This window comes from Acinonyx jubatus, chromosome D2, assembly GCF_027475565.1.
Source record: "Acinonyx jubatus isolate Ajub_Pintada_27869175 chromosome D2, VMU_Ajub_asm_v1.0, whole genome shotgun sequence".
In the NCBI taxonomy this organism is placed as follows: domain Eukaryota; kingdom Metazoa; phylum Chordata; class Mammalia; order Carnivora; family Felidae; genus Acinonyx; species Acinonyx jubatus.
In genome coordinates, this window is record NC_069393.1 from 3240422 (window position 1) to 3264243 (window position 23822).

Here is a 23822-nt window from a genome sequence, read left to right on the forward strand (position 1 = left end):
GAAAGCTGTCAGCAAAGGCAACTGAACTACGGTGGCCTCAGAGCGTCCTGGTTGGGTGCCGTGTGCTTCCCATGGCCTTTCTGCACTGGACGCTGATGGCCTCATTCCCTCCCTCCTTCCCTCAAACAGCACCTGTCACCTGGTGAGAGCGTGCTAAGGAAAAGGCAAATATTTGAACAAAGATGTGGTAAAGACACGCACATGCCAGTTGGAGAGAAAATACAATCTGAGAAGTGTGAGTCAGAAATGCGGAGTTAATACGTTGTCGTACGTTTGTCGAGCCGCTGGGATACACGGGGCAGTGTCTTAGGCACTGGGACACGGCCACGAACAGGATGGATGGGGCTCTCAAGCTAGGTGTAGAATGCTATCGATAACCAGCATGTACGGAGCAGTCTTTTTGTGTGGGCACTTTTCTAAGTGTTTCACTTTTTTGGGCTCTTTTAGTCCTTACGAAAGCACTACAACAGGGATACTATTATCGTCCTTCTTTTACACAAGGGGACACTGAGACACCATGAGGCTAGGTAGCTCGTCTGTGGTCACACAGCTCACAACAACCGACATCCTGGATTGGAACCCAGGCAGTCTGGTGTCAGAAGCCCTCCAGAGAGGTCTCGTTGGACGAGCCTTGTTCACAAAGGAGCCCAGACGGGAGCGTAGACACTTTTCTAGAATTCAAGTGCTCTCTTAAAATAAAGGGACACTCAGGATAAACGTTAGGATTTGTTTCACGTGGATGGGCACACCCCGATCACAAACGTGAACTAGGCGCCCCCTCTGTCAGGTAATGGGCTGGTTGCAAGGGATAGAAAATGTGCAGCCAGGTAGACAGTAGGCACTTACTACGTGTTTGTTGAATGAGTGAATCAGGAAAAGAGTAACTGAATCAATGAAGAATCTCTTGTTCAGGTAGGTTGGACTGGAGACCGCGACGCAGGGCACGAGCTACTGGGGGAGGCGGTGGAGGATGGTGTTGGGTCGGCTACCTCGCAATGACTCCTCCCCTTCATTAGCTTGGGGAGTCACCCCTTTCCTCTGCTCCGCGTGCACATGGGGAAGGCTACCCCAGACCCAAGTTTCGGGGGGCCTGCCGTGATTGGCTCAGAGATGAGGGTGTGGCCCAAGTTGCCCCCTCCGAGTGGACTCTGGGAGTCTCGCTCGACTCTTGGGGCCGAGACATTCCCTCTCTCCCTCTCCCCAGTCACCCCGCTCCTCTCTCCCTGGAGACAAAGAAGAAAGCAGCCCCCACCCCGGGGGAGGCTGCCGCAGCCACTATGGGAGCAGAGACGTGGGAAGGAGTCAGGGCCTTGGGAGCGTCTCTCTGCCACCAGATGAAACCTGTTTGACCTTGATTCTCTGTTCTGAGAGCCAAGAATTCCCCAAAGGTTCAAGTCTGTTGGAATTGGGTTTCCGTTAATTACGATTGAAGGCCTGCTAATTGACACAGAGGCACAGACTTCTGGTTTGGGAATCTCAAGCTCCAGGTGGGAATTGGAACAGACACGGGGGGAAATAAGCAAAGGTTTCGCTACAGGTAAGAGAAGCCAAAGTAGCTCTTCCTAAGCCGAAGGCGGTTTGTATAAGTGACTCCAAACCCACGGTGGGCTGGGACAGCTGGCTCGAGGAGGGGGCCCAGAATGACCGGCCGCACGAGAGGGGCAAGGAAGGGTGGGGAGCAGTGCTCAGAGAAGCAACACGGCCAAAGGGCCTGGGAAAGGTCTGGAAATACGAGAAGTTTCCAAACCATGCTGTGCCAGTGACCGGCACGTAGGATGTCTGCAACACAAGGTGACTCTCGTTATTAAACATAAATGTCTTGGGGCACCTGACTGGCTCAGTCAGAAGAGCATGCGCCTCTTGATCTCGCGATTATGAGTTTGAGCCCCACGTTGGGTGCAGACATTCTCTAAATAAATAAAAACTGTAAACAACTGTCTATTTGTTTAGGCATCTGGGTGACCACCGGTGGGCTTCACTGGGGCCGTCGGGGCGAGGGGCAATGGTGGCAATGGAAGCTGGTACTTGTTATCCCAGGTGGGCATGCAGACTGCCAGTGTAGACCGTGGGAGCAGCCTTACCATGACATAGAGGTTAAAAAGGAAAGAAAGAAGAACGTAGTTAGCAAGGGCTCCTCAAGATGCGAGAAGGCAGGCAACACGTCCCGGTGGCACTGGGGGAATGGCGGGGAGCGGATAAAGGTAGGAAAGGTGGGGGTGGAGGGTGAGGGTGGGGTCAGAGAGGGCATCAGAGCAGAGGATTTCAAAGGCAGAGGATGTGAAGGAAAGACCGGATCTGGGGTGTGGCCTCGGCAGTGGGTCCTTGAGGCCGGGGGTGGGGGAGGGGCGGGGAGGTGGTGAATGTCCCGGGAGACAGAGGCAAAGACCTGTCTTCCGCGTACCCACCCCAATAGCCAAATGCACGCACACCCTCCTTCCACCCGCCCAGACCGCTCCTGTCCTTCCCCCGCCTCTCCCCTTCCCTCCTTCCCGTTCTCACACAAATAGCAAAACTACATGCAATTATCCCTTTAGTTTGAAAATGAGTGGGTGGAAAGAGGGGCCGCTGAGAAAATTGCACACTCCTTTGAGTACCTAGTTTGGAGCGTTAGAGAGCGTCCCCTGAGGGACAGGTGCACCGCCGAGGCTCGGGGTCCCAGATGTTCGACAATACCCTGGATGTAGGGTCTCTGAGTGCAGACTCAGGCCCAGCGCGCGCGCACACAGGAGTCGCGGCCCGAGCGAGGAGAGGGCTGAAGGCTTCCACACCACCGGCAGTACTGAGCTCATGCCGGCTGCTCAGCCACAGGCGGTTTTCACCTAGCCACACAGCCCCTTCCTTGGGAAGGGGTCACCAGGAAGGCCGGACCCGCTCCAGACCATGCTCTGTTCTCTCCTTCCAGAGTCTGGAGAATCCACCCCAAAGCCAATTGCGTTTAGCACCCGACCGCACTGATGTGTTAGACCCCACCTGCAGAGGGGAGGGAAAAAACCCAGGAGGCCATCCCCAGGGAGGGAACTCTGTCTCCGGTCCTGCCAATATCCGAGCATCCTACCGCCATTCCCCTGAGCGTGGACTCTGGTTATGGGCTGGCGGTTTCAGCTCTAATGGAAGCGATTCCGCGGAGGAAGCCTGACAACGTCCCCACTGGAGAGCTGGCAGAAATACGGGGCAGACCCAAGCCTCCCACGGTGTGGACATGACTGAGGGCCTTCCGTGAAGCATCACACACAGGAAACAGCCCCCTTGTTGTTCCCTGGCCTCTGGAGGGACGCGGGGGCTGGGAAGCCGGCCCTGCAAACTCGCAGGAGCCAGGCGCAGGCCCCTAGATTGCTTCTGTCTTGCCAGTTTGTAAAAATGTTAAACTTGGGGGTGGGGGTGGGGGAAATGCTTTCACTGCAAGGCGTTTAGTTTGGCGAGGGACACGGGCTGGCAGAGTGAGCTGGTCCCTGGCCAGGGATGGGTCCCTCTCCATTCTTGGCTCTGAGGATGCTCTAGCCATCTCTGCCTTGGTGCGGTGAGCAGGGAGGCTGGAGCCCAGTTTCCACAGATGGCCCCGGTTTCCTTGGGGGAGAGGAAGGACCTGCCGCCTGGGGTCTCCCCGGTGGCTCCCCCCAGGCCCACCCTAGGCAGGGCAGGGCCACAGGGGCTCAGCGGGGGCTCAGATCGATCCCACCTTCCCCGGGGCCAGTGAGGCAGCTCCCCGCCCCTCACCCTCCGGCTGCCTTGGCATCCCCGCTTGAGAACGCATCCGGCCTACCTTCCACAGCCACCCACCGAGTCCTGGGAGACACATACAAGAACTGACCTGTGACCATGGGCGCGAGGGTCGGGTTCGCACCGGCGCTGTGCGTTGCCCATGCAGGCACTTGTGGGCGCCACCAGAGCATTCGTCCTCCGTCTTGGTGCGCCCTGGCAGGAAGACAATATGCCTTCACAAAGTGAAACACCCACATTCTGTTGGATTCCCGGCACCCATGCTGTGAGACGTTGGTCTCTCTTCTTCTTTGGTGCCCGCAGGAGGGCCCAGTCACTGCAGGTCTCTGCAACAAGGCGAGGGGATGATGTGAAGCCCAGGTACAGCGAGGCATGAGGGCAGGCAGGAAGGCGTTCCTTGCCCCATCCTGGCTCACAGCCTCCCCTCTCCTCCCGCTGCACTTGGTTGCTACTGCGCCGTCACGCCCTCCGTGGTGCATCGTGAGTCGCCCGTCCATAGATTCATGTATCTCTGCCCTCGACCACCACCTCCCAGAGGCTGGCTCAGCCGAATCCCCAATGCCCAGCACCATGTCTGCCCTGCACAAGCATCCAGAATAGTCTCTGTGTAAAAAAGGAGCTGGGGGCTGGGCAGGGGGCGTGGGCAGGAGAGCAAGGGGGCATTGCCGTTGGGGGTGCTTAGGAGTTACGTCCCGGAGGGACACCATCAACGCATGCCAGTCGCGGGACAAAGCTCCCATGATTCCTAACTAAAGATGTACCTGCGAGTATTGACCATCCAGAATCGAGATCCCAGATCCTGCTGAGAAAAAAGTCCGGATATGGGATTTTTGCTTCTAGGGTTTTCTGATATTTGACAATAAATTCCAGGCCCAACTATCCCCCTTAAAGAGTGTAGGCTGTGGTCCCCTGGCTCCTCACAGCTGCCACCCAGGTGGACGATGGGCAGAGAAGTGCATTTCACAAGCGCCCACCCGGGACCTTTCTCAACCTTCTTTCTCGGGACCAGGCTCCGCCCCTTCTAACCTCAGCGCACAAATGCTTTTGGTGGAAGAGAGCAGGGAACAACGTCTGGGGGCTGGGGGGGGGGGGGCGGTCAGGTACCTGTCCAGGCAACTGTGTAAGATTATTTGCCTCTTAGCTTCACAACGGATTCATGCCCTGAGCGGTGGGGCCAGCCAGCATCTTGTGACACCCAGTCTCCTTTCCCTTCCTGTTAAGGCTGGTGGCTCAAAGGAAGCCACTTTTTAGGCAGGGATGAGCTCTGCCCCCTGTTCATTCGTACCCAAGGGCACCAGTGGACATTTCTCAGTCCCCTGATAGCAAGATGGCCTAGCATGGGCCCACGGAAGTCCTGTGAAAATACAGAAAGGCTACTCAGCCTTTTCAGAACTCCTAGTGGCACTGGGGAGACGTCACCTCCCAGGGAAAGGTACTCACGAGCAAGTCAACACGAAGGCCCCGGAGGCTCTGACCCACAGTCCTTCACAGCACAAATTCCATCCCCCATTTTCACTGGGCTCCGTCAGCTGCGTTCAAGAGCAGAGCCAGGTAGGGAGCCTTCTTGAGGAACAGGGAACTGAGCGATGTTCCTCGCACCTCTGCCGTGGGGATGTGGGGCAACGGAGATCTTGAATCGGACCTGTTCTCCCTCTGTGCCTTGATTACACTCAAGTGTTCGATGGCCAGCGTGAAAGCTCCCGTGGGGGCCGTGAGCAGGTCCTACAGGGTTTAGTTTATGATTTAAGGCCGCATTGAAAAATTAGGGTTTCTCCAATAATCTCCCACCTCACGGGTAGCCGATGATGCTTTCTTATTCTTCCTCTTCAGTCTTGATTGTCCTAAGTTGAAGCAGATTCATCAGATCTTGATTAACCCTTACCCCGGCTAGGCTTATCCTCACCCCAAATGCAACCAGTGCCCTAAATTCACAAACACGACACGTCCTTTGACATGGCCAATGAACAAGCCATGTTATCACCTCCCCAGCCCTCCACCCATCCATGTCGGATGCAGCCATCTTGTCTATAGAGTGAAGGGGGTTGGTCCCTCCCACCTCGGTGGTTCTTTCTTTCAGTGGGTACCAGGGCCTTCTCATAATGGCCTTTGTTTTTGTTTCTTTCAAAGCATTTTCTTGCCCCTGGTTTCCGGGCTTCTGAATCTTCCGGCACCCCTGAAGCTATTCATCTTTAATCCCTTCCCCTGCTGCTCTGGTGTCTGATCTCACTCTTTAGCTCACCCCACCTCGCCGTCCTGCCAGATGCTCCAACTGCAGAGCTAACTGTTAAAATTTAGGGCCTGGAGCAAACATTTCTGAATCAGCCTTCCTCTTCTGTGCATTAATTACCAAATTAATCACTCTTCAGGGAGAAGGTCTCCTTTTCCTCCAATGCTTCTCCTGCGGGCTCCAGAGCAAAGTTCCTGGGATGACGTGTCTTCTCTCTGAATATATGGCAATTGATCAAAGTCTGGCTGCTCTTTAACATCCAAAGACCGTGTCACTGGTGTTTTTATATTTCCCTGCCGTGTTCCAACAACTCTTTATTTTTTGTGAGATTCAGCTTTTTGGTTTCTCGGTGCTTATCCTTCTCAAGTTCCACCAAAGTAACTCGTTCAGGTCCCCTTTCCTATCCTTTATTTTATTTTGAAGTTTTATTTTATTTATCTTGAGAGAGGCAGAGAAAGTGAGTGGGGGAGGGGCAGGGAGCGAGGGAAAGGGAGAGAAACTCACGCAGGCTCAGTGCTGCCAGCACAGAGCCCGACGCAAGACCCGAACCCACGAAAACATGAGATTACGACCTGAACCAAAACCAAGAGTCGGATGCTTAACTGACTGAGCCACCCAGGCACCCCCATCCTTTATTTTAAATCGTGGTGAAATGCATGTGACATTAAATGTACCATCTTAACCATTTTTAATTTTTTTTTAACGTTTATTTATTTTTGAGACAGAGAGAGACAGAGCATGAACGGGGGAGGGGCAGAGAGAGGGAGACACAGAATCCGAAACGGGCTCCAGGCTCCGAGCTGCCAGCACAGAGCCTGACGCGGGGCTCGAACTCACGGACCGCGAGACCATGACCTGAGCTGAAGTCGGCTGCCCAACTGACAGAGCCACCCAGGCACCCCAGATTAACCGTTTTTAAGTCTACAATGTAGTGGCACTAAGAACGTTCACACTGCATGGAACCATCACCACCATCTACCCACAGAACTCGATCTTCCCAAATTGAAACTCTGTCCCCATTAAATAACAGCTCCCCACTTCCCCTCCCCCACCCCCGGCAACCTCCATTCTACTTTCTGTCTTTCTGAATTTGACTACTCTAGGAATCTCCTGTACAGGGCATCATAGAGTATTTCTCCCTTCGTGTCTGGCTTATTTTACTCAGCAAGATGTCCTCAAGCTTCATCCAAGTGGTTGCAAATGTCGGAATTTCCTTCCCTTTTAAGGCTGAATAAAATCCCATTGTATGGGTAGATCGCGTTTTGTTTCTCCATTCATCTATCAGTGGACACTTGGGTCGTTTCTTTCTTTTGGCTATGGTCAATAATGCTGCGGTAAACCCGGGTGTGCAAATATCTGTTCAAGTTCCAGCTTTCAGTTTTTTGGGGGGTAATGACCAGACGTGGAATTGCTGGGTCATAGGGTCATTCTATGTTTAATTTTTTAGGAGCCGCCATATTGTTTTCCACAGTGGCTGCGCCATTTTATCATTCTCATCAACAACACACGAGAGTTCCATTCATTGTCATCATCACCAATGCTTTTTCTACATGTCCTCTCCTTTATAATACAATTCATCACAAGGCATAACTCAGGAGGGAACAAGGCTGTGCGTGACAAAGCCTCGGAACAGAATACAGGCAACAGGTTTCTATAAGAGCCCAGGGTTATTGCAGGAGAGCTGGCTTTGTCAAATTTTCCAAGTAAGCGTATTGAAAATGGCCGTTTATATTGGCAAATAAATACCCATATAAATAAAATGTGCATCTGTAAGTTCGAGGCTCACATCCATTAATATAATGTATTTATACGGTAGCCCTAAGTTCATGCACCCAAATTGATTCTTTGGACAAAAGAAAGTAGAATTCCTGTAGACGTCTTTCCACATCGGGCTACGTTATTGGATAATATTTAAGCAATGTAACTTTTGCATATGGAAATGAGTCACTGGAAGGAATAATCCTTATACAAACAATGAGACAGTAGACAATTAGGACAGCCAAGTTTCGTTCAGTTTTACAGGTCAGGGCAGATCACGTAAGAGGCTCTTGCTTTGAAAGAACAGAACAAGATCTGTTAACTTAGGGCGAAACACTTGATTTCGGAAATCATCCTAATGGAGTTAGTATAAACAGTGTGGCCCCATGGAGCCAGTCTATTCACTTGGGTCACTACCAGGCCTCTGTTTATTTCCCTCCACTTTGAGCACCCATTCGGAAATGAAATGGTTTTAGGACAATGTTGGATGAACAGTGGCCTTCAGATGGTTTAAGAGTAACGAAGGGGCGCCTGGGTGGCTCAGTCGGTGAAGCGCCCGACTTGTGGTTTTGGCTCAGGTTATGAGCTCACTGTTTGTGGCTTCGAGCCCTGAGTGCAGCTCTGCACTAAGAGTCTGCAGCCTGCTTAGGATTCTCTCTCTTCTCCCTCTCTGTCTCTCTCTGCCCCTCCCCTGCTCTCTCTCTCTCAAAAATAAACTTAAAAAAAAAAAAAGAATGACAACAAAATAGAACCAAGTAGGGGTTGAGGGGCGACACGACACGCACTGGCTTCAGTGCCCTGCTGTGGCTAATTGCTGCTTCCTCTCCTGCATAGATAGCGTTGTTTGGGTTCTCAAGGACTTAAAGGGATATAGAATGCCCAGCCTTGGAATCCTACAGTCACGTAAGTGGGGACGGTGAGTGTCGGCCTGCTGTTTGGCAAGCTCTCAGCCCAGATGGGGTTCAGTAATGACTCCTACAAGGTGTTTAATCGGATCCTAGACGAGCACAGGACTGCCATGTTTAATTATTTCAGTTTAATGGAGCATTCGGCTAGGTCCCGCTTGGTTTGCTATCACTGATCATGGTTGCGGAGAAGAGGGGCATGGACCCAGACGCCCAGGCCCTATTTCTGTGATGCATAGTGACAGAGGAGACTGCCAGGGTCCGAAATCACCATCTGCGGATGTGTATTCATAGGCATTCTCTCTGAGCTGGCGCCCATTCAGTTGAGGCAGATACTTTACTGAAATGCTAGGACCCTGAATCCCCCTTGAGCACACAGACTTCGTCCTGATTTCACCGCATTCGAGGAGGCCGGGAGAGCAGCTGATATTCAAACGACAAAATCACCAGTGCCTCACAGTCTGATCGATGGGCATTGATGCCCAGGATATTGGTAGTCTAACCCTTAATTTTGTTCTTTACTAACTTGGCTATAGTTTAGCAGCCAAAGGACATTTGCATGTCAAGGGAATTGATTATTTTTTATTCGCTCTTCTGAAAAACCAAGCTGCTCTGTCTGCACATTTTAGGCAGGTCTCTGATATTAGGGATGAAAAACAGAGGCTGGTGTTTTTTCAGAGTCTGCAAATGCTAATAGGTCTCTACCCAACCCTTGTTTGTAAGGATTTAAGAGCGCAGTACGTTTTCTGATATTAAGATAAACTGGAAGAGGCTTAAAGGATTTTTTTAAGGTAACTTAAAGGTCCCCGAATCTTGTATGTTAAAAAGCAAGAATGTCACCTTTGGGGCTGATGATTTAAGGCTTTTATGAAATTCATGAGGAGACTTTGCTTTGTGCTTAAGCTTTTGTCTGATTCCTATTGTTGAAAGTCAGGAAGCTCGGTCTTTGGGTTAATTTGGAGGTCACAGGTCAGAAACCTAACCCAGGCCTTGCATTTGGGCAGGTTTCTTACCATTTTTCCATCCTGTGAAGCATAAACAAGCACATTTACCTCCCACCTGCCTCTAAGCAGGTGTTGAATGAAACCCGGTCAACTCGACTTACTTTCTTTTCCGCTAGTAAGTAAGCAGCATGTGTGAACCGAGTCTACCAGACCTAGGGGGACGGTTTTGAAATTTTAAGCCCCAGATCCACACACCCTCGAGTGAACTGGAACTTACCCTTACCAGTAATTCCAAGGAGCAGAGCAGCGGTAAAAATCTTTCTCCTTTCCTCCTCTCTCCCACCCCCCAACTTAAGAAATTCTGAAGGGCACACATTGGCTTGACCTCAGAGGATCCGTGGTAATTTCATCATCTCCAGAAGATGGGACTCAAGCGGTGGGCCTTTCCTCTTCCAAAGGTTTGCCCAAATGTATTTCACGGTGACTGCCGTGGTGAGGAGGGTGACCCACAAAGACGGCAGCTCATTTCTAGTCATGGGCCATCCACCTGGTTGGAGACAAGAATAGGGTTGACTCTTCAAGGGGCTATGTCCACAGTTTCTCCAAACTAGGGAATTCACCGGCTAGGCTCAATTTTATGTCAGCTCTCACTCTAAGCTTCAATTCCAGGTTTCTCACGCTAATATGGTACATCAGGAGCAAGTTATTTTAATATTGCGGTATTAAACTACGGACCAGTTGTAGTTCTTCGTGAAAAAAAGAAATGTGTCAAGGGCATTATTCTTACTGTGTTTTACAGATTGCTCTTTGGCTCTGCAGACAAGAAGCTATGGTTTATGGCTTCATGAATTTGATGAAGGCTTTGGTTAATGATACATAATCAATTTCTGCATTTTAATAGGCTAGAACAACAGACTTCTGGCATTTGAAAAGATAAATTTGAGCCGGGGTGGCTCAGTCCATTAAGTGTCCGACTCTCGATTTCGGCTGAGGACGTGATCTCACGGTTTGGGAGTTCAAGTCCTGGGTCTGGCTCCATGCTAACACTGTGTAGCCTGCTTGGGATTTTCTCTCTTCTCCCTCTGTCCCTCCTCTTTTCGCTCTGTCTTTCAAAACAAATAAACTTAAAAAAAAAACCCACAAAAGACAAAAGATAATTGTGATATCAGCAAAGGCAGCACTGGTATTATGCCCCTCCCCAATTTCACTTGTATTAAAAAATTTTCTTTCTTAATGTTTATTTTTGAGAGAGAGACAGAACGCAATTGGGAGAGGGGCAGAGAGAGACAGGAAGACACAGAATCCGAAGCAGGCCCCAGGTTCCAAGCTGTCAGCACAGAGCCCGATGCGGGGCTCGAACTCACGATCTGTGAGATCATGACCTGAGCCAAAGTCGGACGCTTAACCGACTGAGCTTCCCAGGCGCCCTTAACTTGTATTTTTAATGATAAACCTGTACCTTGATACAGAGAATAGCAGGATAAAAGCTTCTGATATACAAATTAACTCTGTCACGTAGTAGACTGGCCTTAATACATAATAGATCACTCCATATGGTTAGAAAAAGAAAAAAACCCTACTGGATATTAATTATTCCAAAGTAAAAATAATTTTAGTGGATACATTCCAATATCTAATTAGCTTGTACTTGGTGAACGTTACAGAAAGTCAACGTGTTTAATTGGTAAAGGGTACACTTTGTAACCAACGGTGTTCAGTAGGATGTCAAGTTGCACAAAACCACGAGAGTTTTCTATGGCTTGCCTGTTGACTGGGAACACCCCCTTGAAAACGTTTAACAGGCCCACATCATTTTGGCCATGTTCTTTGGCATGGCCCTTTGGAGGCAGACTTGAGGGATGATTCCACAGGGGCACTTTAGGAAGGTGGGGTTGCTCTCCATTCAGCTAGGTTTCAGTCAGATTCCTTTATTTTCTCTAAGCAAGGTCAACTTTTCTGTCTGCTTCTTGCCCGCGTCCCCCACTGGTCATGATGCTCTCATGACCTTGCCAACGACCACCTGCTGTTAAGCTTTTATCATAAAGGCTGGGCATATTTTTGGAAAACTCTCTGATGAACATGGAGTTCCTCCTGTCTTCTGAAGTTTAGGGCTTATCCCTAAATTAAACCTTTCCCTCGTCTCCAACCCATCAGCAGTTCTGTGGGTTCTTTCACGTATGACCCCCTACTTGTCTCTGCCTTTCCTGCCTCCCTGTAGCCTACACTGCCCCACCTCTCACCTGGACTGGTCTCTCTTTTCTACTCTTTCTCTTGGAACTGGCTGGCCAGCTACGGCGGTGGGTGGCCTGAAAGCTTCGTGGCATGGATTGTCCAACTTTCAAGGGTAATCAGAATTTAAAAATACACGAGACAGGACTCCCAAACCCTAAAATATTTATTACATGCCCTACACGAAAGTCTGCGGACGCCTGTCCTAGGTGATCCATTCTCCTTTGGAAGTGTGAATAGTCTTTTAAAACACAGGGGCGCCTGGGTGGCTCAGCTGGTTGACCGTCGGACTCTATTTTGGCTCCGTTCATGATCTCACGGTTCTGGGATCAAGTCCCGTGCCGGGCTCTGCACTGACAGCGTGGGGCCTACTTGGGATCCTCCCTCCCTCTCTCTGCCCTTCACGATAAATAAACTTAAATAGAATACAGGACTTACTTTGCCCCCTCTCTGCTTCGACAGCCTCCTTTTTGACTCAGAACAAAATCCAGACTCTACCGTGGCCTATGGTTCAACACCAAACTCCTGGCTGGGGTAAGTCATCCAACTTGAGCCTCAGTTTAACCGCGCTGGAAAATGGGAATCCCGCTGACAAAAAGTGCGGAGAAGAGTGTGTGGAACGCAGCCGCGGCTGTTAAGACTAGTTACTCTTTAAATGAGCGTGGGATTCAAGAAGAAGAAGATGAACCCGGATTCGACACAGATGAAGACGGCAAGTGACGCCAGCACAAATTCGCACACGCTCCAATTCTTGACGCACAGATGATAAAAACCCGCATTCACCTGACGCCATTGCTTAGGTGGGCTCTTTCGAACATTTATTAAAAAAGCAAAATGTATGTTCATCTCAAATAGAACAGTTAAAAATGGTAAAGCAATACAAACACCTTGTTACTAGCAGCCTCCAGTTGTTAGAATTTCCCGCCCTGCTCTTCAGTCCATTCCGGGCAAGCCCCTCTTTCCAGAGCCTGCAGCTGCCTACGCCTCCCTCATCATAGTGCAGGTCAAACCCAAGTTTATAAAATTAACAATTTAAGGTTAAATAAGCTTAAATAAGGGCGTTAAATACAAGACACTTCATCAAAGCTTCTGTACAAAGAGAAACAAATTTGGCATTGTACACACGTGATTCTGCGGGCTCCCCGCGGACGGGAGGTTCTAGAACGTAAGCAGGCGTACTCTTCTTCAGCAGAGCAGTAACTAAACACAGTGAACTAAGAGTTGAAGGGACCGCTCACTGAGCCATACACAAGGCATGTGTAGCTTTTTGTGTGTTTTGTGTGTGTGTGTGGTTTTTCTTAAATCAGAACACTGTTAATATTCAGGCACCGTTTGCTCCTGCAAATAAATAAGTCTCTAAATCGACTGCATACAAACTAGTGTTAAAGACGTCAGTGCTTTTTAAATTCCCCCCACGCGGCTTCTCCCTACTATTTACTATGCCTCTTTCTTATTGCTATGATAATGTGGCTGAGAAATAAAACTACTGTACATCCAAAAAAATAGAGCACCTTTAACATTAAAGTATACGTCTGATTATTTGTCTCCGGGTTTATGTTACAATACTAAAGCCCAAACTGCGGTCGATCTGCTTTGGACATCTCTACCAGGTCACCTGATCCAGAGCAGGTCGAGCCCCCCTTCTCCTCCCTGTTGAGGTACGGCCCGCGCCACAGCACCCGCGCCGTGGAGCCCGACGGCAAAGAGGTCCGGGACCGACGCCAGCGGCTACATTCATCTCGACACCGGGGGGGGGGGGGGGGGGGGGTTACATTCATCTTCACGCGGCCTCGCTCTCCTCTCTGCTGTCACGCGAGGCGGCTTCGGCTTCCAGGGACGAGTCGCCTCCCCGCCCGGCGGGGTGGATGGTGCCGGGCGGGGTGGAACAGCAAAAACAAAAAAGAAAACCAAAAAAACCCAAAACACATCTACGGTCGGCTGCAAGCACGCTGAAAGACCACGCGTTGGCGAGTTCCCGGGGCTTCGAGGCGTTTCCCGGGGGCGCCCCCCCACCCCCACCCCCGGCGGGCTAGGGCCGGGTTAAGACTTCTTGTCGATGGTGTTGAAGAACCACTCTGTGAATTTCCGCAGCTGCGCGGTGGCCGTCTGGGACTCCTCCTGCAGCCTCAGGTTGTCTCGGCGCAGGTGCTGCACTTCCGCTTGCAGGACCGCCTTGTCCTGCTTCTCCTGCGAAGAGGGCACACGGGCGGCGTCACGCACGCGCCCGACGAACCCCGCTTCCGGAGCTGCGCTGCATGAACGCTGCCCCCTCCCCACCCCCCCTTCCGCCAACCTGCAAGCCCAGCGCTGACGTCGCCGTTGGGCCTCTATCTCCAGTTCCTCTCATCACTGATAGAAGATTCTAGAATGTGGTTGGCGTTTCTTCTCTCCCCTGCCACTTGTCATGTATGTTGATGATTCTAAATCCAAGTCTCTCCCTTACTTCCTCTCTGTGATCTGGAAACCCACCCTTCCTCAACCCCTGCTCCCATGGCCACACCCTGTATCTTGCTGTTACCCATAAACCACACAGCTTCCTAGATGTTTCGTCCTCCCACGTCCTGACCACCACCTCTTGTCCGTCTGGAATAATCTCTCTAGATTATTATAATCTCTCTTACCTCATTCTCACTGTCCCCTGCGGTGATAGTATGTCTCCTTACCCAGCTTACACTCTAGGTCCCTCAGATTAATCCCATACTCTGTCTCTCTCCTTGTCCTGACTTCCTGTCTAAACTCTCAAAACTGGTTACGTTCCACTCTCCGACTGTCCTACACCTGCAGCTGGAGGTAGGGTGATGTCCCGGCTTGCTTGGGACATTTCTGGTTCTAACTCTGAAAGTTCTGTGCCCCGAAACCTCTCCACCCCAGGCAAACTGGACAGCTGGTCGTCCAAGCTGGGAAGAAGCACCCAACTCGGCCAACAAATACTGCATAAGCTTTAAGTAAGGCTGCGAATTCAAATGTACCTTCAGCCTTGCTTGGCAATCCTATCACATGTGAATTTACTGACTGTTCTAGGCCTTACCCTCTGCCCTTGCACCTGTCCTACTCCTTCCCACAACTACCCACTCTCAGCTCGTGACTAGAAAAAGAGAAACCATTAGAGGGCAACTCTTACGTGTGTGTGAATGTATGTTTGCACGTGAGTGAGTGCACACTCGCACGCACTCTACTCTGGTCGCTCTGTATGAACCGTCCCGACCCCGAATCAAGACCAGCCTCAGCTTTGTGCACAAGATCAGGGCATGACCCTCCCGCGCTTCTGCATACTGTGACCTCCTTCCCAACTAGATCCCTCCATCAGCACTGACACCAGCTGTAATCTCTCCCTTCTTCAACAAACAAAATGGTAACGAAACCCTTCCCGTGACACCCCTCCCGGCCCCACCTTCACCCCTCTGCTACCGCACCCTGTTCCATTTCCGTGGACGGCACGATGGTTACCTAGGCCAGTGCTGACGACACCAGAGTTCAGCAGACGTTTGACGGGAATGAATTAGTTAACTTCTTTTGAGGCCTGACCATGCACACGTTGACGTGTAGGGCAGAAGTTGTGAGGTTCATGTAGCTGACTCGGGGGGAATACAACAGCTTGGGGGAGAACAGGCTTTCCAGGAGCAACTGCCTCCTTCTAGGTCAGCCCATAAATAGTTGGTACAAATGAGAACTCACTGAACTACAAAATACTAGGCTCTGAAGACTGGGCATCCAGAGGGCTCCCCCTCATTTGGTCCCCTTTATTGCAATTCTTGCCTCCTCTTACAGTGATATACATGAGCTGGAGGCCAGAAAACAGAATTAGACCTCAGGAGTCTCTGTTTTCTACTGTTTTCTACTTTGACTGGGGCAGTTATCTTTCCCGAGGGTCTCCATTTTTATTTCTACTGGCTAGAAGGGGTTGATTGTGCAAGACAAGAGTTTTGATTATGGATTCCGATGGATCCCTTTACCTTCCGAAGGTCAGTCTGCAGTTGTCGAAGAATCAATTCCAGCTGATTGACTTTACCGGTCAGTGTTGATGGAGACCGCTCCCTAGGGAAGAAGGATAGAACCAGAAAGACTCAAGGGCACTGAAGTTAAGATGTTGCATTCAGTGTTCTTGTTGGTAAAGTTTTCACTCAAAAAATCATTTCATGTGCTTAGAGCCCAACGAGGAAGTACATAAAATCATGTCACATTTGGAAAGTGAACATATCGCTGCTTTGGTGGAAAATTCCTTCTGCATCTCTGTTGATTTTAAAAAGGGATTCAGAATGTCTGTGGGCATAGATGTTAGTTAAAAAAAAAAATAAGGTCAAAAGATAAATTATCTAAATCAGTTTAGCCAACTGAGACTAGGTAGACCAGAGTGAAGTCCTGGGAACCAAATACAGATTCGATTTCTCCAAATGGTTTTTCTCTGTCAAGAAAATATCATGAACCAAGATGAATGGGCGAGTTAACGGTAACACAAGTTTGTATGAAAGTTCGAATTAGGTAAAGAATATATATATTCTGTGGGTGATAAACTTGTCAAGAATATAGGGAAAGAGATGTTTCAGTCACATCAGTGGAAGAAGGCACGAGGCCAGGTCAAGGACCAGGGTTCTGGGGGGGGAAACATGCCCTTGGCAGGTCCCCAAGTACAGCCCGGCAGGGGGAGACTGGTCAGCAAGGTAGGAGCCGCCCACACGGCAGAGCAGTTAATGCAACCAAGAGCCAGCCACCCAGCAGCGGAGGGAGCCCAGTCAGCCCTACTCAGTCCCATATCTGGATCCTGAAGGACCAGGGGAACACAGAGCAGAAATGGTCTCCTGGGGTTTTGCTGAACCCCTGATACTCGTGGGCCTGGGGAGCAGAGGGGGAGGGTCCACAGGGGCTCACATACCCAGTTGCATCCATGAAATCTTTGCTGCTGCCTGGGTCTACACATAAAGCCGGTTCCTGTGTGCCTTCCAGGTCCTGCCCGTGTTGCATATCTGTCAGGGTGCAGAAGGATGCCACTCTCTGGTCTGAGAAGGAGACACACGTACACACGTACACACACACACACACACACACACACACACACACAAGTTTAGTATAGCTGCAAGGCGATGTTTCTTTGTGGACATGAATTTAGTCACTAACCTACCTACCCCACCCCCCCTACCCCCCAATCAGTTACTGCTCTGTTTCAAAAAAAACAAAAAAAACAAAGAAAAACAAACTCAGGCAAGCTGCTGACAATCAGAAAGCATCAGGATTGGCTGTCCTTGGGGGCTGTATGGCATGCGCACATCACAGCCATGGGGACAATTAGCAGATCCTCGATTTGCTAGAGCCAATTTGCTTTCCTCCTTCCACATTCCAAGAAATGCCAAAGCTGCCGGCTGTGCACATGGAATAACGGCGTCCTCGTCGCGTGATGACCTGGCTGATTAACAGAACCCAGGAGACGGACCTCTCCTCAAGCTGTCGCCCCGACCAGGGGAGCATGAGACACAGCAGCAGCCAGGACCCACGTCCCCTGGGCGTGCCAACCCTCCGAGCTCAGATAACCATGCAGACGTGCAGACACGTGAAAAATAAAGAGACGGTTACAAAACATCAAGAGCCCGCGGCGAGCCCGGGACAATCACCTAGATAGGACGTGTGGTGACAGAGCAGCCCAAGTTCTTCGTCTGAGTCAAGACCTGAAATAAGATTTAGAATTTCCTATGAACAGTGGTATCTCTAGGCGCCTGACTAGAAGCCCACATATGACTCAAATACAGCCTGTGCATGCGCGTATGCGTGCGCACTTGTGCCGAACGGGGAGTTGTGCCCTTGACTGCCAACAATATGCGATGCCAAACAACGTGGTTCAACATTTCGCATGCGACGGTCCTGGCTGGACGCACGCTGTCATGTACAATGACGAGAAGCGGGGTTGCCTCACACATGCAAATCTAACAGTAAGAAGCTGTGACCATTTGGGGTTTGCTTAAATGACCCACTCTGCAAACATAAAATAGTGGTGGTGAGGGAGATTAGCTGCCTAATCTTTCTAGAAACCATCAGGGGAAGACACGAGGGGCACAGGGTTTCCAGCAGCCGAAACAAAGGTCAGCGTGACCACTCTGCCTTTTCTCGGCATGGGGCCATTTCTATTCTTGGCACCCCTAACCTCACATGCGATGTTTCCAGAGCTAGGCGGGAAAGGGGACGTCCTATTCTTTGGAAGGGGCACCAGAACTAGCCCAGCTCTGGGGGCTGAACGCTGACCCAAGAGCATCGGTCCAGAAATGCTGAATGCCATGCAGAAAACAGTCCCACATTGGAACAAGGTGGAGGTGAGAAGCAGGAATCTATCTAATTATTCACTTCCTGCATTCCCCGGTGTCTCTTTTCTCGGTGCCTGAGCCCACATATGCATCTACAGTTGGAATCCGAGGGATACAGCAGGTGTATTAGTGCTGTGGTGTCTTTTTCATATGTTTTGATTAATGGCTGAGAAATTGCATTCGGGTCCGTGTCAGGGGTGCTCTGTTCTTAATTTATCCCACCCTGTCTCCCTCCGGCTGCCGGACGAGTCTCCTAATGAGGCTACCTGCCTGTCTGGTTTATGGAGGGTCCTGCACTTCCTGTTAATTAGAAAGGATGGTGGAGGCTGCCAGGGCAGGAAGGAAAGCAAGCTGGATCGCCACGGGCACTGTGCTGGAAGCACCCACCAGGGGCCCGGGCCTCCTGGAAGTGGTGCTAAGGACACAGAGTTCTCTGGCCACGCATCACGCTTTCCCACGTCGGATTTCCCAACGCCTGCGGTAGGTACGCAGGTGTCCTTCGACAAACGTTTCTGTAAAGCTTTCAGATTGTCCTCCACGCTTCAGATCTACCAGACGAATCTTCTGTAACTAGGAGTTCCTGGGAGACCGTCATGTTCCCAGTTTGGTACCGACTGGTAGGGTTTATGCACATGATGAAATAATGTGTAATTTAATTAAGACTAACAGCACAATCTGGGTATTGCCTACTTCTGCACGTGGCAGGGTGCAGGCAGCAGAGGTGGGGGCAGGAATGATGGGGCGTACTGGCCGGGGGTGAGCAGCTCCGGGGGCGGGGTGGGGAGGGTCCGGGTTGCCACGATGTCCAAGATAACCCTCTGTTCTGTGACGATACCAAATAAGGGAATACCTCACACTTAAAAAAAAAAAAAATCAAGGGCAGATATATTTTGATTCTACAGTACAATTACTGACAAAAAAGGGATGTCAAAACAGATAAAGGATTTATTTCTATTACTCTTTAGAAGAGTTCCTTGGGGCGCCTGGGTGGCACAGTCGGTTAAGCGTCCGACTTCAGCCAGGTCACGATCTCGCGGTCCGTGAGTTCGAGCCCCGCGTCAGGCTCTGGGCTGATGGCTCAGAGCCTGGAGCCTGTTTCCGATTCTGTGTCTCCCTCTCTCTCTGCCCCTCCCCCGTTCATGCTCTGTCTCTCTCTGTCCCAAAAATAAATAAAAACGTTGAAAAAAAATTTTTAGAAGAGTTCCACGGACTCATCCACATTTTATACAATCCAGTGATAATTCGGTCAGTTTCCATCTTTCTTAACATATTTGAGTCTGATGGTCACTCCGAAGTATCTGGATGAAAATGTCTTAGCTTGCTTCCTCTATTTTTACCTTAATTGATAAAATATCCACATATTTGACAGAGACAGGACTTGCTGCTGGCAGTCATTCAAACATTCCTTGGGGAGAAATAAGGTCCTACTGGTCAGGAGGCAAGAAGCCAAAAAGGGAGTTTTGCCAGCAATGTAGTTTCACAAAGAGGATTTCACTGTGGATCTGAAAAGCTGGAAGGTTGAAATCCAAACAGAATGCTGCTTGATTAAGTCCAGACACTGAACTAACTCTGTAAAATACTTAACCATAGTGACAGTTTCCAGTGGAAGCTTTATTCTCCCACAGCTTCTTTCTGTGATGATGAATATTCAGTAACCAAGTAATTACTGACATTGAACCAAATGGCACAGACCAGACCGTAAGAAGACAGGCGCGGGAGCATGAACTTCATGTAAATGGTTAGCACAGCAAATACAGTCAGCTCAACCTACATACACAGCCTGTTTCTCCTTTTCCTTCCTGTTCGCTGTGCAGGAACATCTGGCTAAGGGGGGTTGGGGGACACTGGGCACGGCTTCCACATGGAACAGTCCATCCCTTTAAAAGGTTTTTCATCTTTGAAAAACCTTATTAAAGTGTAGTTTCTTGTTAGTGCACTTGGCACGAAAAAAGAGGATGAACAAACAGTCAGCAAGATATCCCACATCCATCTAGAGCTGAGATGGCAAAACAGTTGCCCGTGAATAACTCCCGGGACCCAGACAGGCTGCCTGCAGCAGCACCGAGGGAACGGCAAGGCCAAGCCCGCATCAGAGAGGGAGGGAGTGATCTGATCCGCTGATCGATTAGTCATGTCTGTCTGCTGAGGGCATGAACTAGCAGAAGGGTATATGCACGAGACACAGAGCACACAGGACATGCAAGTATGAGGCTCAGTTCGACTAAACCCGTTTCCACAAACAATGCTCTTCCAACACGTCTCTGCGGTAGCTACGAATTACAGAAAAGCTGGGGCTCTGTAGCAATATGCAGGAAATTAAAGGTACTGTCCTCGTAGAAGCCGACTTAACCAGCAACCAGGAAAGGAAAAAAAAAAAAAAGGTTACACTGCACTTCTAATAAATACTCTGGTCTAGGCCTTTTGCAGCCTGTTCACAAATGCTGAAAGATCACGGTCTGGAGTCTACCTTTGAGTAATGAACAAAGCAAAGTGTGGGAATTCTTCTCCATTTCAGATACAACTATTATTATTGGCCTGAAACAGTTCCTTACTTTCTAGATCACTTAAGTCTATTTACTAATATTACATTAACTTTACGTTTTTCATCCAAGTGGTAGTCCTGTTTCTTTTCCATTTTTTTAAACCAATTATGTTACCTCGGGAGTTATGCGGTATGCCACATTTTGTTTATGCCTGTGCCCCCCTCTTTCTCATAGTGTTCAACTATCAGTAACTTAAGCTATTTTATCAAGTTTTAAGCCGCAGCATCAGAACTGAAACAGTTCTCATTATAAAAATTTGTTCTTATTCTCTTTAAAGACCAAGGGCATATGGAACGTAATATATGAAAAACATAAACTTGTATTTTTTTGGGAAATACATTCACGTGGAATATTTCATTCTGATAGCAGGGCCTGATAAATGAGCTGTGTCCCGCCTACAGACACTCACACGCACACAACCATGGGCCCGTGGAAAGGAAGATGGGCCCATGGAAAGGAACAGCAAAAGGCTGGCATCCAGAGGGGAGTAAAGTCTGGCCTGTTGATGGCGTGTGACTCTGAAATCCAGATTCGTTGGTAATTTCACCTTTTAAAGCCTGTTTTCATTTAAAACATTATCCATTCAACAAATGCTCAAGAAGACGCAAACTGATGACTCCTGCTATTTGGGTAAATGAGATCTATTTTAAATTCTAGCACTCTTGAAGAGACTCCCCTTCCGCTGCGTCCCTGCTGGACCCACCGCCAGCTCTTCTGGGTTTGCTCACTTGCCCACACGTGAGGCGGGGTGAGATCTCGTCTCTATTACTTCGCCCACCCACGCCTCATATTATTCCAGCTAATGAAGGAATGATGCCCACAAGGGCAGTTAAGTGACGATCTTACCGTATCACCTAGAGCGGAAATTTCACTTACGAATTCTGATGTGCAAAACATATGTCACATCCCCATCCCCGACAAATACAAGGGCAACACACACACTCCAACAAACTTGCACTGTGACTGCACCCGTTTTTGGAACTTGACTGTGGCAGGAGGGCTGAATGGGGGGGCACGGGCTCACTGCACCTGACCTCACAGGCCTATGAAGGAGATGCCAAATTCTCTGACAGTTGGTCTCACGGGTAGAGTTTGGTGATCTATTTCTAGTAGGCGAGTTCTCAGCAATTAGATTTCTGGTCAAACGGTGGGTCCACTTTTTGGCTCAAGCTACATTCCGTCCTATTGTCTGCACACGAAGGCGGATCATTTTATAATCTTTGTCATGGTGGCGGCTTTGAGTATTCTTCCTCGCTTCCTGGATCGGTGGCCTCAGTTTTCATCTTCCAAAGGTATGAGCTGGTAGCTCATTATCAGTTTAAATTTACATGTGTGGCTGAACATTTTTCAAATACTGATTATTTATTTTGTAATTCCACTTTTGTGGACTGTGCGTCCATATGCCTTGACCGTTTGGTTATCAGGGATTTGGTGTTTTTTTTGCTTGCTAGGCCCCTCCATGCACTTGGGATAGTCTGGTTTTACCCATCACGTTTACTACAAATCCTCCCTCCCCCATATTCCCCTGTTTATCTGAATGTTCTCTTTCAAGTTCATAAAAATCTTAATGTTTCAATTCTTTTACCTGGCCATATTATATTTTGTATATTCTCTCATTATCAGTAATTAAAGCATTTGCTTGTTTCTAAAGTGGTAATCTTTACTGTTTCTAGAATTGGCTCTTCTAAATCCTGAACCCAAGTAGTATATATAAATTCCTTTCCCATTTAACTCTAAATTATATTCAGAGTTTTGGTCTGAGCTCTTCCTCTGTCTCCAAAAGGCCTTATTTCTTTTTTTTTTTTTTTTAAATCACTACTATGCTAATTATTATTGATTTACAGCAGACTTTTTTGTGTGTGTGGAATATTTTTCATCTATTTCCAACTGGGCGCAATTAAGCTCTTTAAGATAACCTGAATTGAAATTGTACTAAATCCACAAATTAACGGAGGAAACTAATTGATTCATCATCCTTACCGTAAGCTTCCTATCCATTCTTATCCTTACATACAGTAGGACTTTTTGGTTATTGAAGTGTCCTTTGCTTTCTTGGATTGTAACTCTAATGATGGCTTAATTTCCAAAGAATGTAGAATTTGATCTTACAGATATATCGAAAGTGCCCTCTGTTACTGCTCCGGTGCAAGAGTGTCTGGTCCAGCTACAGACACATGAGTGAAGTCACCTTTAATGCTCCAGTTCTGATCAAGCTCCAGCCGAAGACGGCTGCATGAGCTGAAACCACAGGGAGAAGAACCACTGGCTGAACTAACTAGAAATCACTGGACATAATAAACCATTATGTCCAGCCATAAATTTGGGGGTGATTTTTATGCAGAAATAGATCACTGAAAAAATTAACGACGCTTTGAAACAAGGTTTATAAAATATGAAATGTATTTTAAAATATGTTACCTGGTCACTTTGTTTTATAATCTTGGATAATTTATTTTTAAAATTTGATTTATATATATTTTTTAGCTCAAGTAGAATTAACATACAGTGTTATATCAGTTTCAGGTATACAACATAATGGTTCAACAATTCTTTCCATTTCTCAGAGCTCATCACGATAACTGTGCTCTTAATCAGAATAATTTAACTTTCATATTTTTTTAGGTATAGAAGCATAGGTAAATATATGTTTTCACCTCCAAAATTTATTCCTTTTTCTTTGCATTGCTCATATAAATGTCAAGTACTTTGCTCCCTAATTAAAGGACACAGTCTCAAAGCATGATCTGGTTTAGTTTCTGGACTGAAGGTACCTGCTTTTTATAAACAGTCCTCCATTAAGTATCATGTCACTCCTTGGAATAAAGGAGATATTCTTTGTTAGGTTTTAAAGGTAGCTCTCAAATCTTAATTTTTATTAGAAATAGGTCTTAATTCTATTAGATAAGCTCTTTTGGGGAAATTGGTATGATAACTTGTAATTATTTCAGCCACTATAACTTTTTATAATTAAAAGTTTGTCTTTTATTAAACCAGCTCAACTCTTGCCAATAACAATGAATAATCTCTTCAATCTCCTACTGAGTTTCATCTAAGCTTGACATCACTATTAATGACTGAGATTGTCTTTTGATTTTCTTTTCTTGCGTGTTATCAGGAAAGAATCCTATTATGCAATTATTAGGCTGCTTCTGAATTTCAGGGAAAATTTATACAGGGATATCATTATTCCTTGAAGCTTTGAAAACAATTAA

The 23822-nt window shown here is 48.4% G+C and overlaps 1 protein-coding gene across 9 annotated transcripts in view; it reads right to left on the reverse strand.

The window, feature by feature from the left end:
• Positions 1 to 12576: 12576 nt before the first annotated feature.
• SIPA1L2 (signal induced proliferation associated 1 like 2) overlaps positions 12577 to 23822 on the reverse strand; it is a 222990-nt gene continuing 211744 nt past the window's right edge. For 7 of the 9 annotated variants that reach the window (XM_053207440.1, XM_053207442.1, XM_053207436.1 and 4 more), the window contains 4 exons: positions 17384 to 17437; positions 16651 to 16774; positions 15734 to 15815; positions 12577 to 13967 (listed from right to left, as the gene is read on the reverse strand). In XM_053207440.1, the coding sequence (XP_053063415.1) occupies positions 13821 to 13967; positions 15734 to 15815; positions 16651 to 16774; positions 17384 to 17437 (407 nt within the window). In that variant the 3' untranslated portion in view covers positions 12577 to 13820. The remainder of the gene's footprint in view (positions 13968 to 15733; positions 15816 to 16650; positions 16775 to 17383; positions 17438 to 23822) is intronic. The other 2 variants (XM_053207443.1, XM_053207441.1) reach the window with 1 other exon arrangement.